The sequence below is a fragment of the Oryza brachyantha genome, chromosome 1 (assembly GCF_000231095.2).
Source record: "Oryza brachyantha chromosome 1, ObraRS2, whole genome shotgun sequence".
In the NCBI taxonomy this organism is placed as follows: Eukaryota; Viridiplantae; Streptophyta; class Magnoliopsida; order Poales; family Poaceae; genus Oryza; species Oryza brachyantha.
In genome coordinates this window covers 31,524,143-31,538,997 of record NC_023163.2, presented here as the reverse complement: position 1 = coordinate 31,538,997, position 14,855 = coordinate 31,524,143, and the positions used below count along the sequence as shown (strand labels likewise).

The window sequence follows — 14,855 nt, the reverse complement described above, 5'->3', positions numbered from 1 at the left end:
GAGAGAGTATATAATAAGGTGTTTAAGAGATTTTAGACTTAGAGCGTTATTTTAGCAGCGAGGTAAAATCATTGGCCTGTTAGAGGGTCAACCTGTATAACACTATGACAGGCAACGATATAATAGGAAACGATACTAGATGGATAGGGATTAAACTAGACAACTACCATACAAAGTATAATATATGATGGTCATAAAATGTAACATAAATAGTGGTGGCTAAATTTTCTAATTCATTATCACATTGTGTCACGTAAGTTGAAATGACCCACATTTTTCCCCCTTTATTACAACGCCTAACGCTACAATTCTCAACAAATTCATTGGTATAACACCTTACATATTACCATGGTCCGATTTGCTATAGCTAGCAACAGATCTTACTAGAGAGCCGTTGCACAAACATAACGTGAAATTATCGGATGCACCTAGCACATGACTGGCAGTGGTTAAGTGTTCCAAGTCACTCCATATATCACGCTATCACCGCGGTAAGTTTCCTTTCTCATTCTCCGCGTTTAGCGTCTGCCTCACCTCCAACACATAGCCCACCTAAATTAAATTACAAATAGACAACTCCCTAAATCCTCTTCTCATTAGTCTATATCTACTCTTTTTTCTCTTGTTCATGTGCCATCCTCAACAAATTCATAGCATCAACACCCCATATCCATGTTGTGGTTGGTGGCTAGTTCATCGTCGTTAGGGGTACAATAGTTGTGACTCTTTTCGAGTTCTATTGGCAACAATATACTATTGATGGTGATGGCGTATCAACTCTTGGAAGCACTGAGGTTAACTACTCGATATGTGGTGAGGTCTAAGATGTTAAATTATAAATTATAGTTATGGATTTGGGTTGATGTTGTGACATGATGATTTGGGTGGTGTTGAATTTTAAGACTTTGAGACGTCAAATAAGGACGTACGGATTGATGATAGAGCCAATGCAGCATACAACATTACCAGTATTAAGGTCAGGCGGGTGATGTTAAAGTTATACAGACATGTAGATATTTGAACATGTTCTTATATAGTTCACTCTAGCACTGTAATTAGCACCCTTTGTCTAATATTTAGATCTGGATTTGATTAAGAGTAAACTAAAATAATTCTTGACCTATGGTTTTTAGAAGTTTTTCCTCTATTTGTGTACTCTTGTATTAGTGTTAAGAATAGGCATGGGTCAACCCACAAGTAACTTAGAGTCCACTCTAATTCAATAAATAAAATTTAATTCATTTAGTTGAACTAGAGTTGATTTTAAAATATCCGTGGGTCAATCCACGTTCACCCCTAATTAGCATGTCAACTTGTGATAGTTATGGTATAAAATTTGACCATATCGATTTAGACCCGCGAGTAACAAGAACAGCCGAATTTATCTTTCTCTTTACAGGAACTCATGTGAGCCACAGCCCTAGTAGGCAGGGCATGCTCTCTCTGTCTCTGTGTGTTTTTTTTTTCAGTTTTCCTCTCCCCAATTCCATTCCACGGCGTTCCATCCGACGATTTCTTCTTGCTCGGCTCCGGCAGGGTCACAGGATGCTTGGGAGAGCCTGTAATTGGGCATGTTGCATTGCACACTCCTGAGGTGTTGAGCAGCAATGCAATCATGTAGACATGTACACTCCTCTCTCTCACTCTCATTCTCAAACCGTGAACAGAATGATCACTCCCTTTTATCTCTTCTCCTTCTTTCAATTTTTAATTTCCACATGTGTTTTTAGTGAAATATTTATATTTTTCTAATATATATACATATTTATTATGATTAGACCTGATTATCATGTGAGTCAGTGAGATAGGCTTAATGCAACTAATACACATCTGATGGCTAATCCAGCTAGATAAAGTGGCTAAAGTTGAGTTATCCTACACCTTGCCTTGCTAGACGGGTTGTCTGTCGATTTTCCTCGATCCTCGATGTTGTGTTATTTTTAAAGCTAAACTCCATATATCGATATAAACTTTTGCATAGGTGCAAAACTAAAAAGGGATAAAAATTGGCAAAGTTATCCAAATCTCCTGACAAATCTGTTGGCTAAAGGCAGTTTTTTTACATGTGGCCATAAGGAACCAGTTGGCATCTGTTTTATGCGTAAAACCTTCCAAAGATTAGAAACAGAAGGCAGCTTTCATCTACTGGGTGCACTAGGCGGCCGTACACGTGTACACCTCCCTGCAGGCTCTCCCTCTAAAAGAAATCTTTTTTTTTCCTTTGATCCATCTAAGCATCAAGAGACCTATCTGCCAGGTCACATTTTTTTTCATTAGGTGCAACAGTTTTTCTTTTCTTTTTGAGAAATAGGTGCAACAGTTTTTGTCTCAGCATGGCAGCACAACACTGCAAGTAAACAAATTTTCTTTTTTAAAAAAGAATAGCAGTAACAAATATACAGGGCATCACTTTTTTTTTTACATTTTTTAATCTTGTAAAAGAAATTAGAAGAAGGCCGTAAAACACACACTGTTCCCAATTAAAACACCAGCCGTATAGCTCATGTACTATCTTGTCAGATTTGTCTGTTTCACGTCTGCAACAAACAGAAAGTTGCAATTAGCAAAAACTAAAAGTGCTTAAAACAACCTAAAGAAGAGTTGTAGCGTGACACAATCTAAACAAACTTGCCATGTCTCTCTCTCTATCTCAAAGAAAAAACATGGTGTCATAGAGTCATAGGCAATCTTGTAGAACTAGGTGTTTATCTTTATTTTTTGTCAGAGAAAAAAGGTTTAAGTACTAACCTGGTAAAGATTACTCCTTTTTTATGAAAAAAGTTAAGCTAAGTTTGTGTAATTAATTAGGTGTAATTACATCAGCACAAAGGTTGCGTCTTTCTCCTCCCCTATAAGAAGCAGATGCAGCAGCAGCAAATGGCTTCTCTACTCAAGAACTCTTCTTCTTCTTCTCCGAGCTCTGCACGGACAAGGAGGCGAGCCAGCGAGCAAGAAGCGGCGGCGAGGTGGTCATGGACGAGTCGAAGATGGACGAGCTGGCGGGAGGGGGAAGTGGAGGAGTGGGCGGAGGTGGTGGTGGTGGTGGTGGTGGTGTCGGCGGTGGGAGTGACTGGTCGTACCTTGCGGCGGACGCGCTGGCGGCGGCGTCGTTCACGGCGTTCCCGTTCCACCACAGGGACGTGCTGTCGGCGCCGGGGTCGGCGTCGCTGCTCCTCAACATGGACGCGGCGGCGGCGGCGATGTTCGACTTCCAGGCGGCCTTCCCGACGTCGTCGTCGTCCGTCCCACCGCCGGCGTTCCACGACTTCGCGTCGTCCAACCCGTTCGACGACGCGCCGCCGCCGTTCCTCGCGCCGTCGTCGCTGGGGGCGGGGCAGAAGGGGGTCGGGTTCCTGGCGCCCCCGTCCGCCGGGTTCGGCGGCGGGATGGGGTGGGACGACGAGGACGAGATCGAGCAGAGCGTGGACGCCTCGTCCATGGGGGTCTCGGCCTCGCTGGAGAATGCCGCGCCCGTGGCGACGGGAGGAGGAGGCGGCGGCGGCGGCAACGGGAGGGGCAAGAAGAAGGGGATGCCGGCCAAGAACCTCATGGCGGAGCGTCGGCGCAGGAAGAAGCTCAACGACCGCCTCTACATGCTGCGCTCTGTGGTGCCCAAGATCAGCAAGGTGATGATTATTCTCATTTTTAGTTAATCAGCAGCTCCCATTTTTACTGTACCATTCATTGTTGATTAATCAGCCCTTACTGTTTCTAATCTGCTATTTTCAGTTTTAACATGTTTTAGTTCTTGATTGATAAGTAGTGGTGTAAGTTTTGTAGGAGTTTGTTACTGTGTTTGTTGTGATATTGTCACTCAAATTGGTGCAGACTTTGGTGCTGAATTCTTGAAATTGGCTCCACTCAGATCCAAAAAGGCACCTATTTTTTCAGTAGATCTATGGCCTTCAGTTTCTTATCCTTCCTAAAGGTGCTTGTCATGGCACAATATGTTCAACGAAACATGTACTTTTTAGCTAATCTGCAAAATTTCATCCTGGAACATCAGTAGTACTAGTAACATACACCTTCGTCTTTTCACTTTTATTTATACTTATAAGTTAGAATTAGAATTTTTTAAACTTAAATTTAGAGTTGTTTTTGTTTTTTCATCGATGTTTATTTCTCAGCCTTTTTTATTAGATTGCTAAAAATATTTCTTATTTACAAAATATTTTTTATTTGCAAATATGTCGTTTGGACTTTGAAATAAAAAGCCAAACAATGAGGAGAGAATTACTGTTCAGCTTGCTGGATGGTTGTTCGATACTTCAGTTATGGTAATTTCAGTTCTGAGATTATACTTGAATGTCTTCTCTTAGGATTCTTTGGTTGTAGCTTGAGATTACATATATCATGGGGAAATTTCATTCTGATCCATGACCAGATTTAGTGATGCATGATTAACACAGTGCCATGCACAAGATGTAGTTGAAAGTGACCTGCTATCTGACAACTCAAATTCTTTTCCCCTTTCTTTCCCCCCCCCCCCCCCCCCCCCCCCTTTTTTTTGTAGTTCTTCGTGTTGGATGTTTTGTCTTTAACTTTTGTTGGTTTCCTTGAAAAAGCCATGCACTTGGAAGTTTAGGCATGCAAAGTGCATATTCAGTTCTCTGCAGTCCTTTCATGTAGTAAAACTACTTTCCTTCACGATGATCTAGATCGTTTTGCGCAATAAAGAAAGACCTGGAGTACAGTTCTTGGGATACATGACAAGTTGCAGTCTTACCTATTCAGCACCATGTACGATGTGCTGATTTTAGTGTTGCAGTACAAAACAATTATGTCAAAGTATTCTTAATGCCAACAGTTTCTGCACCGTTTCATGATAAATCTATAGCTTAATAGCTCACTACCAGCTTTCTTCTCCTATGACAGATGGATAGAGCTTCTATCCTTGGCGATGCAATTGAATACTTGAAGGAACTCCTGCAGAGGATCAACGATCTTCACAATGAACTTGAGTCTGCTCCTAGCTCTTCACTTACTGGACCAACTTCAGCTAGCTTCCACCCATCGACACCTACATTGCAGACATTTCCTGGCCGTGTGAAAGAGGAGCTCTGCCCAACCTCATTTCCTAGTCCAAGTGGTCAACAAGCCACGGTTAGTCTAATTCTTCCCATGAATGTTTAGCTGTGCACCTCATTCCATATTTGATGCTTAAGCATGCTATTATGCTCAAGATTAACACATTTGGAAGCTAGTATTATATACTTTTACAGTATTTGCTCTCTGCAGCCTGCACAAGAACCTGATCATTCAGGCCTTCTTGATTCATCTAACGGTAGCAATGTGCATGGCAACCAAGTGACATTCACCTCTCTTGCTTGTTTTAGGTTGAAGTTAGAATGAGGGAAGGGCATGCAGTCAATATCCACATGTTCTGCGCACGCAGGCCTGGCATTCTGATGTCCACATTGAGGGCACTTGACAGCCTTGGCCTTGGCATCGAGCAGGCGGTCATCAGCTGTTTCAATGGATTTGCAATGGATGTTTTCCGCGCCGAGGTTTGCTGATCCTAATCTTTTTTCTTCTTCTCATCCTCCAGCTGAGGTTTTCAGAAGTGTTTGATCGAATCCTACCGTTGTTCACCGTCTTTATGTTTGTTCTGTACTTTCTGTTTTGCCAGCAATGCAGGGATGGTCCTGGACTCGGGCCTGAAGAAATTAAGACAGTGCTCCTTCACTCTGCTGGCCTTCAGAATGCAATGTGATCAGCAGCAAGTCAGAGAGCAAGACCAATGCACCGGGATGTGATGACTTCTTTCTAAGTGAATAGACCAGTGATCATTTGCATCAGATGATCTAGTTTATGAGAAGTTCTAGTAAGTATTACATATGCTGTTTATCTAGGGAAACTGATGAGATGAGGCTCGCCATCTAGAGACATGTGTGATGATGATGAAGATGATGATGATGTAACTGGGGTTTCTTTGTTTCTTCTGTTGTCGTTTTCTTTTTCCTGCCTGGTGTTGTGATGTAATAGTAGGATCTTTGTCCATTGAACAATGTCCATTATGATGAGAATATGAACCCAGTGCCTTTTCAATTACATGCCATCAGTCATTCAGAATTACTCAAAGATTCAGCCTCTTCTGAATCCAACAATGATTCTGTCACTGATGTGAGCAGTCATCCAGTGGGCAGGCAGACTGGACCTTGATCCAACACAATTGAATTCTCTGGCCACTTATCATTTATGCAAACTGTTTTTTGCAGGCAAGTGAGGCCACTGCCAACTGAATCATGTCCCATGTGCAATGCTGAGATAATACTAGATTGAGTGAATTCATACATAGGCCTTGTTTAGTTCCCAAAATTTTTCTCCAAAAACATCGCATCGAATTTTTGGACACCTAAATAAATCATTAAATATAGATGAACCAAAAAACTAATTGCATAGTTATAAAAGAAATCTTGAGACGAATCTTTTGAGCCTAATTAGCCCATGATTAGCCATAAGTGCTACAGTAACCAACATGTGCTAATGATAGATTAATTAGGCTCAAAAGATTCGTCTCACGGTTTTTAGGCTAGCCGTGAAATTCGTTTTTTCATTCGTGTCCGAAAACCACTTCCGACGTCCGATCAAACATTTGACGTGACACTTCTCCTAAAAATTTTTTCAATCTAAACACGACATTAGATATGCTCATTTGCACATTGGCTAAGTACATACATAAATGAAGGATTAGATGGGGATTTTGGTTGGATTTGATTGGCTGCTTGCCCTGTGCTGGTTCAGTGATCCTTGTCCCCAGCCTGGCAGGATGCAGACATGCAGGGTCGGAGCAGCCGTTGCCTCCTGCCGTCACCCTCTCCGACCACACCCTGATTTGCAATGCAGCATGCTACTGTTACTCTCCGAAGAGCACAAAATCACAAACTATTAAGGCCACCTCTAACTGACTGTAGAGATAGCATATTATCTCTAAGCATTCTAAAGACAACTATTTTAATAGTCTAGCTCTTAGCAAGTAGCTCATAGTACAAATGACCCTACAAGTCATTCTCGCTTCATATTAAAATATGTGCGAGATAAGAGATAGTTTTTATCTCTTATCTATTAAAAAATTATATAGTGCTTATAGATACCTATTAGAGATGACATAATATAGACGAAACGAGCAACAGAAAAAAAATAAAATAAAACACTACTCCTGCCATGATTACAGGTACTAGCAACCAATGCGAAATAGTACTCTTACGTGGTGCCTTTTGGTACTATAACCTCTTTTCCTAAGGTCCATTAAGTTTTTAAAATTTTTTTTGAGATGTTGTGGCGCGTAAGGTTATATATTTAAAATATTAAACGCAGCCTAATTACTAAATAAATTTTAGATTTAGTCTAAAAATCGTGAGATAAATCTTTTGAGTCTAATTAATTACCGTAGCACTTATAGCTAATCATGTACTAATTAAGCTTAAAAATTCGTCTCACGATTTTTCTCCATAATTATGTAATTAGTTTTAATGTTCATATATATTTAATGCTTTATTTAGTTGTCTAAATATTCAATATGATGTTTTTGGAAAAAAAATTAGAAACTAAAGGCCTAAGTAGAAATTTGAGGTTGCTCCGTAGACCCTATGTGGTTCATCTTTCTTTTGTTTGTTAAAAAAATAATATTGCGTTCCATAACATAAGATTCTTTTAACAATATATAGATTCGTATAGATGCTAATACATTTAAATATACATATAAATAATATACATTAATATATAAATAAATCTATATATATAGCTAAGGGGTTGTTTAGATGAGCTAAACTTTTAGTCTCATGTCACATCGGATGTTTGGATACTAATTTGAAGCATTAAATATAGACTAATCAAAAAACTAATTTCATAAGTGAGAGCTAATCCATGAGACGATTTTTTTGAGCCTAATTAATCATAATTAGTAAATGTTTACTGTAGCATCACATAGGCTAATCATGGATTAATTAGGCTAATTAGATTCGTCTCGCAAATTAGTCTAAGATTATGCATGGGTTTTATTTATATATTACGTTTACTATTTATAATAATATTTATAATAAGTGTCCAAACATTCGATGTGATTAGGGACTAAAGTTTAGTCTAGAAACAAACACCCTCTAAATATATTATAATATGAAACAGACATAAGACATAGATAGTTGGTGATGGAATAGTGGCAACTAACACTCCGATATATAAAGTTTTACCTCTACTGCTCTGCTCATTTATGGGGCTTTTAGACATAGCTCACCAATCCTAGTATATTCTCGTAATCCACTATTTCCGACTTGACACGCCTGTAAAGCTAAAAGGCGCATTTATTTGCCATACACCGAGACGAGGTAGGGGTTGTGTAGGGCTAATTTTTTTTTGCTCCATATTATATTGAATGTTTGTACATTAATTTGAAGCATTAAACATAGACTAATAAAAAAATTAATTTTATAAATGAGTGGTAATCCACGAGACGAAATTTTTAAGTCTAATTAACCCATAATTAGAGAATGGCTACTGTAGCACCATATAGGCTAATCATTGATTAATTAGGCTCAATAAATTCGTCTCGTGAATTAGTCCAAGATTATGGATGGGTTTTATTAATAGTCTATGTTTACTATTTATAATAACCGTCCAAAAATTCAATGGGACAAGTGACTAAAAATAAGTCTCTTATCCCAAACACCACCTAAGTACGTACTGCTCCCTCCGTTTCATACCGTAAGAATTTTCAGCTATATCTAGATTCATCTATATATAAAAATATATAATATATATCAATATATATATGTGTATGTTACCACCTATACATATAAATGTAGGTATATTACAGTATGAGGTAGCAGCAAGTAGGAACAGCAGCAAGGCTGTCCATCTCCTTTTCCGCCTTGGCAACTATGATTACGTAAAATCAGAAACCCGCTTTCACGCCCAGTACACTGGAGGTGGTTAGTACTAGCAGCGTCAGTATCTAGTCTCTCTACCAACTCCGTAGAAGAAGAGAAAGAGGAGAGGGAAATGGCGATCGCTCTCCGATTCGCCGCCGCCGCCCCGACCCCTCCGGCGATCGCCGGCGCCTCTAGGCACGCGGGAGGAGGAGGAGGAGGAGCGGCGTGTGTCGGCGTGCTGGGCCGTGGCGGCTGGAGACTGGAGGTGTTGGCGGGAACCAGCTCCGCTCGCTGCCGGGGCAAGAGAAGGGGCAGCGTCGCCGTGGACGCCGTTGCTGCTGCCGCCGCCGCCGGTGCCCTAGGGGGGATCGGAGCGGAAGGCGGGGACCAGCTGAGCGTGGTGATGAAGTTCGGGGGGTCGTCGGTGTCGTCGGCGGCGAGGATGCGGGAGGTGGCGGGCCTCATCCTCGCCTTCCCCGAGGAGCGCCCCGTCGTCGTCCTCTCCGCCATGGGGAAGACCACCAATCTCCTCCTCCTCGTACTGCTGCCTTCCGATTCCCCTCCTCTAGGCTATAGCGACGTCTCTATGCGAGTATTTGTTTTGTTTAGCAGCGAAAGTAGTTTACCTCGCATGAATGATGAATCCATGATCATTGTTTCAATTCAATGTACCAGTAATCTCAATCACTAGGTAGCGTTAAATGCACCTAGTGCCATACTTCTTATTGCAACAATCCAGGGATATGCTGGCATCCACTCCGAGTGTCAAATTTGCAAATACCACATGTTTGGAGTGTCATTTTTGCAAATCTCCCGCAGAAAACTTCGTTTTTTTGTCCATAATTTGATTCTGTGGTGTATCAACAATGACTATATGCTCCCTGAAAATAAACAGTGGCTTTAGCTGAAACTGCAAGTAAATGAAAATTTAGGTGAGGACTTAAGTTTTTCTTCAGAATCGGCTGTTGCATTGTAGCCGAAATGAAATATTTGAGCATAGGGAAGCTTAAAGAAACTTTACTTTCTTAGCATTACTAGTTAAAACACATGTTGTTTGTGATCCTTGTAGGCTGGTGAGAAGGCAGTGGGATGCGGAGTGATCCGTGTTTCAGAAATTGAAGAGTGGAATATGATCAAAGATCTACATATTAAGTAAGTCTACTTTTCAAATAGTTTACTGGTTGAACCGTGTTGCTAATTTCACTTCATGGCTTCTTCTTTGCTATTAATCCAGAACTGTGGATGAACTTGGACTGCCAAGATCTGTAATACACAGTAACTCCACTACCATAATAATACCTTATAGATTTGTTCCATTAATATAATAATCTTATGGCTCCGTGTGAATGAAACTTTTAGCTATGCTGGATGAACTGGAGCAGCTCTTGAAAGGTATTGCCATGATGAAAGAGTTGACACTTCGGACCACCGACTACCTCGTTTCATTTGGGGAGTGCATGTCAACAAGGATTTTTGCTGCTTATTTAAACAAAATCGGAGTAAAAGCACGGCAGGTACATCTTGACATGTTCTTTGTTTACATGGTGGACCAATATTCTTCAGAGTATGTGATCATATCAACTTGCATGAATTTGCAAGCGTATAAGTATGCCATTGCTGTGGAAGGAAATCTTGAAAGTTTTCTAAATAGCTTCAGAAGTTGTTTTTTATTTTCACATTTTCTCAACTCATGTCTGTTTGTTGTATTGTATTTCATTCTCTGCCTGTGTTCCACGTTTAAGTATTAGATCCACCATTGCATCTGTGCTTCCTTCCCCTAACGTTAGCTGCTCTCTAAATTCCCTGTAGATTGAATTTCAGCAATATGTGTTGTGAATCGTGATGTGAAGTTATGTTGGTTTTAAATTGTACTTGCCAATGCTTTTGCAGTGCGACGCATTTGATATTGGTTTCATAACAACAGACGATTTCGGAAATGCGGACATCTTGGAGGCAACTTATCCTGCTATAGCGAAGAGACTACATGGAGACTGGATTCGGGATCCAGCAATACCTATTGTTACTGGGTTCCTTGGGAAGGTACTCTCACCAGAGTATGGGCATTTATGTATGAAGCAAACTATTAGTTTGTTGTAACTGTTACCACCTTTCTTTAGAAATCAATTTTCATCATTTGCAGGGCTGGAAATCAGGTGCTGTAACAACTTTAGGCCGAGGTGGCAGTGACTTGACTGCTACAACCATTGGTAAAGCCTTGGGCTTGAGAGAAATTCAGGTCCATGGTGAAGTCTAAATAGATTTTTGCTCTTGACATACAAAAATAGAGCCTACAGTCTGATGTTCTAATTTGTTTCTTATGCTGATTAGCTAAGTGGGGCACAAAGTCAATACCTATTTTATCTGACAGCATGCCACTGCTTATCGTAGGTATGGAAAGATGTTGATGGTGTACTGACCTGTGATCCAAATATCTATCCGAATGCAACCACTGTGCCATACTTAACATTTGAAGAGGCAGCTGAACTTGCTTATTTTGGTGCCCAGGTATGTATTTGTTTGTAGTGTGGCTTATGATCTTCACAGTTAGATGTAAATGAAAATATTCATATTAAGTGCAAAGCAAATACTACTACTATATACATATGTTTTGGTGGCCACTGCTTTACTAGTGATAAGGGTTGCTCACTCTGCCAGTTTAAGTTGCTCTTTGGGCGTTTAGAAGAAGATAACTTTTGGTTGATAGTAATGCATTGCTGTGCTCTGCAATAGGTATTACATCCACAATCTATGAGACCTGCTAGAGAAGGTGATATACCAGTCAGGGTTAAGAATTCATACAACCCTAAAGCTCCAGGCACCCTGATCACTAAACAAAGAGAGATGGATAAGGTTTGTAGCAGGTTAATTAAAATGTGTTCTCACGTCAGTAACATTTAACTCTCAGGCCATGAAATTCATTTCTCTTGTTTCTGTATTTTTCTCTGCATAGGTCGTGCTAACTAGTATAGTGCTCAAGTCAAATGTCACTATGTTGGATATAGTGAGCACTCGAATGCTCGGCCAATTTGGTTTTCTAGCAAAGGTATGTTCATCCATTGGCACATTAAGTTTAATTCACATGTTATTGTTCTGATCCTTATTTGTATGCGCTTGAGAAGGTCTTTTCTATATTTGAAGATCTAGGCATATCTGTAGATTGTGTGGCTACTAGTGAAGTGAGTATTTCTGTGTCGCTTGATCCATCGAAGATCTGGAGCAGGGATCTTATTCAGCAGGCAAGTGCACCTATTTACGTGTTAAAATCATGTAACTGTAATACTGTATGCCTGTACTTCTAATCAAACCGTATATAACTGCAAAATGAACTGATTACTTGTTTGTATTGACTGTTACCCTTATAATAGATACTCCCTCGGTTTGATGGTTTCTAGATGGTTTGCCTTGGACGCCAATATGGTCTCCAGTCCACAACTTTGACCATTTTAGGTTCTTGTTACATGTTAGTAACAAATATGAAAATTACTATGGTATGTAGATAATTTTGATGACCACATGTATTATATGATCTTAGTTGCACAAAACCACAGGGGTTTTCGCACACGGCACATAACCCTGGGTATTATGGTCTAAGAGTTTAACAAAGTCACACTATTAACCAATTTAACCTGGTATTATAGCAACATGTATATGATATATCAAAGAACTTATAAATCTGATATAATTTTACATGTAATTTTTTACTCATATTTAGTCAAAAGTGTGGTTTTATGAAACTATATAACCATAATACTTGTGATTATTTGCCAAATACCAAAAACACTTGTTTTTTAAAACGTGGCTCTAATGCTTGTGGTTTTGTGAAATTTACTCAAGTTTCATGTTTGACGCTTGGACTGTTCATATTCTTAAGTGGCATATATGAGCAGTAAAAATGTTAGGTTTTCCATGGTTTGGTGGCATCGAGCTATCCTCAGAATCCTTCTGCTCTGATCATCACCTTCTCTGTCCTTTTTGCTTTCTCGTCAAACTTTCTCAGGAACTTGACCATGTAGTTGAAGAGCTTGAGAAAATTGCAGTTGTCCATCTACTTCAGCAGAGGGCAATAATATCACTTATTGGGAACGTCCGGCGATCATCTCTTATACTGGAAAAAGTACGATTTTCTGCGCATAAATACCTCTTTTCCTAAGATAGCCGCACAATCTTGCACTGAACACACCTACATCTGATCTAAAGGCCTTTCAAGTGTTGAGGAAAAGCAGGGTGAATGTCCAGATGATCTCACAGGGTGCATCCAAGGTAGTCCTTGCTAAGACTGTTTTCATACTTGACACTGCTGTATCCATGTCCTGGTCTCCTGACACTTATTGTTGCTGCCGTCTTGGACAGGTTAACATGTCTTTGATCGTTCATGATAGCGAGGCGAAGCAGTGCATAAAAGCCCTCCATCAGGCATTCTTCGAGGACGACGTGCTGACAGAAGTTGATGAAGGCGCCCTGCACATGAGCTGACCAGCTTAATAAACAAGTCCAGATCAGATCAGATTAATAAACAAAGTCCATAGAAAATTGTTGCAGCCTTTTTCTAACATCGGCTCCAATCAGTTATACTTCACTCGCATGAACAGAATGCATAGGTGTTTCCTCCCGCATTCAGATTCAGGCCATTATCAAAAAATTCAGATTCAGGTGGTTTTCTGTGCATCTGTTGAGAAGTAGTAGTGTAGGATGAAAACATCTGGATCAGTTTGCGTGATGATTTGATTACCTGCCTGAATATGCTGATGATCAATGCTGGGATTTGAAACTGGCAAATACGATTGTGAATTGTGTTTACGTGATCACTTTCAAAGCTTCCTTTGGAACATACTGTAGGAGTTTTGCCGGACTTTCACATGAACTACAGAATGCCCACGGTTTCAGGAGATGCCTTCCTCACTGTGTAGTGTAAAGAGCTAACAGATCGACAGACGGCATGGAAAACGATGCGATGCGATGCTTGCTGATGCTGGAGCTGGTCTGCCGTGCACAACAAAGAGTTCGTCGAAGATGCTGTGTGTGAGAGATTATCTGATGACGACCAAAAAAATAGCATTGTCATCTAATCATTCAGTGGTACTACTTTCCATCTCAAAATATAATTATTTCTATATTAAACAATACTGGCATCCTTATCTTTTTACTTCTCCTTATACTTATAAACCATAATTTCAAGTTTCAAACTTAAATTTGGACCTGATTTTGGTGGTTTTAACCGTTTCAGCATTGTCTTTTATATCGCTAATAGTACGTATATAAAATTTTTATTCATAAATTATTTTTCGTTTACAAATGTGTATATGACTTACCTATGCAATAACAATCACTCACAAGTGAGTCTGGTCCCAAATATCAAGGGATCTCAGTATAGGGGCACAGTATAACATATAATCCCTTATCCGTCTAGATTAGTTAGCAAATAATAAGATAAAGACAGAAGATTTTTATTTCAGTTAATTCAACGGATAGTTTTCTAAATTATTAGCAGAACTAGGATTTCTAAAATTTCTTACCAAGAACTAGGATTCGTTGAAAATGTACATATTCATGGGCAAGAAAAAATCTATATTGTGCTACAAATTTCAAATCAGAAATATCCTTTTCTCCATCCTATGAAGACTTTATTTTTGGCTTACTTTACATATAACTATACAAAGTTACAAAGATTAGAATGCACTTTACATTTTCAAATCCAATGCATTTATCTCTTACCTTTTCAAATCCCATGTATTTGTCTTATATTTACCAAACTCTAATATAATTCTACATCCATCACGAAATATAAATATTTCTAGGTGAATTAGCAGATATTTAGGTTGAGAAAAAATAATATAATAATATCTCTTCATAAATGAGAAATGCTAGAGATGGGATGGTAGCAAAAGAAACTATGATTATGTTTATAAGCCAAATTTTAAATTTTCAACCTTAAATATTTGATTTTGGAGTTTTTTTACCAAACTTTATTTTCTAGTCGTAGTTGTTAGT

General features: G+C 39.5%; 2 protein-coding genes across 2 annotated transcripts; both read left to right on the top strand.

The window, feature by feature from the left end:
* Positions 1–2,941: 2,941 nt before the first annotated feature.
* LOC102717675 (transcription factor ICE1-like) lies at positions 2,942–6,157 on the top strand. Its single transcript, XM_040528189.1, has 4 exons — positions 2,942–3,626; positions 4,876–5,103; positions 5,337–5,507; positions 5,630–6,157. The coding sequence occupies exons 1-4, from the start codon at positions 2,973–2,975 to the stop codon at positions 5,711–5,713; spliced, it is 1,137 nt and encodes a 378-aa protein (XP_040384123.1). The 5' UTR covers positions 2,942–2,972; the 3' UTR covers positions 5,714–6,157.
* A 2,802-nt stretch (positions 6,158–8,959) lies between these two features.
* LOC102717401 (aspartokinase 1, chloroplastic) lies at positions 8,960–13,962 on the top strand. The gene is made up of 13 exons (XM_006646576.3): positions 8,960–9,405; positions 9,937–10,019; positions 10,102–10,142; positions 10,227–10,381; positions 10,758–10,907; positions 11,008–11,103; positions 11,256–11,372; positions 11,598–11,717; positions 11,818–11,910; positions 11,987–12,103; positions 12,865–12,981; positions 13,065–13,127; positions 13,218–13,962. The coding sequence occupies exons 1-13, from the start codon at positions 8,998–9,000 to the stop codon at positions 13,338–13,340; spliced, it is 1,683 nt and encodes a 560-aa protein (XP_006646639.1). The 5' UTR covers positions 8,960–8,997; the 3' UTR covers positions 13,341–13,962.
* The last annotated feature ends 893 nt before the right edge of the window (positions 13,963–14,855 follow it).

Bases quoted from the DNA above. Each gene is read 5' to 3' on its own strand.
- LOC102717675 (XM_040528189.1), top strand. From the start codon at position 2,973: ATGGACGAGTCGAAGATGGACGAGCTGGCGGGAGGGGGAAGTGGAGGA. The intron at 5,104-5,336 runs GTTAGTCTAATT...TGCTTGTTTTAG, and splicing joins CAAGTGGTCAACAAGCCACG to GTTGAAGTTAGAATGAGGGA. The intron at 5,508-5,629 runs GTTTGCTGATCC...CTGTTTTGCCAG, and splicing joins TGGATGTTTTCCGCGCCGAG to CAATGCAGGGATGGTCCTGG.
- LOC102717401 (XM_006646576.3), top strand. From the start codon at position 8,998: ATGGCGATCGCTCTCCGATTCGCCGCCGCCGCCCCGACCCCTCCGGCG. The intron at 10,908-11,007 runs GTACTCTCACCA...CATCATTTGCAG, and splicing joins TTACTGGGTTCCTTGGGAAG to GGCTGGAAATCAGGTGCTGT. The intron at 11,104-11,255 runs GTCCATGGTGAA...TGCTTATCGTAG, and splicing joins TGGGCTTGAGAGAAATTCAG to GTATGGAAAGATGTTGATGG.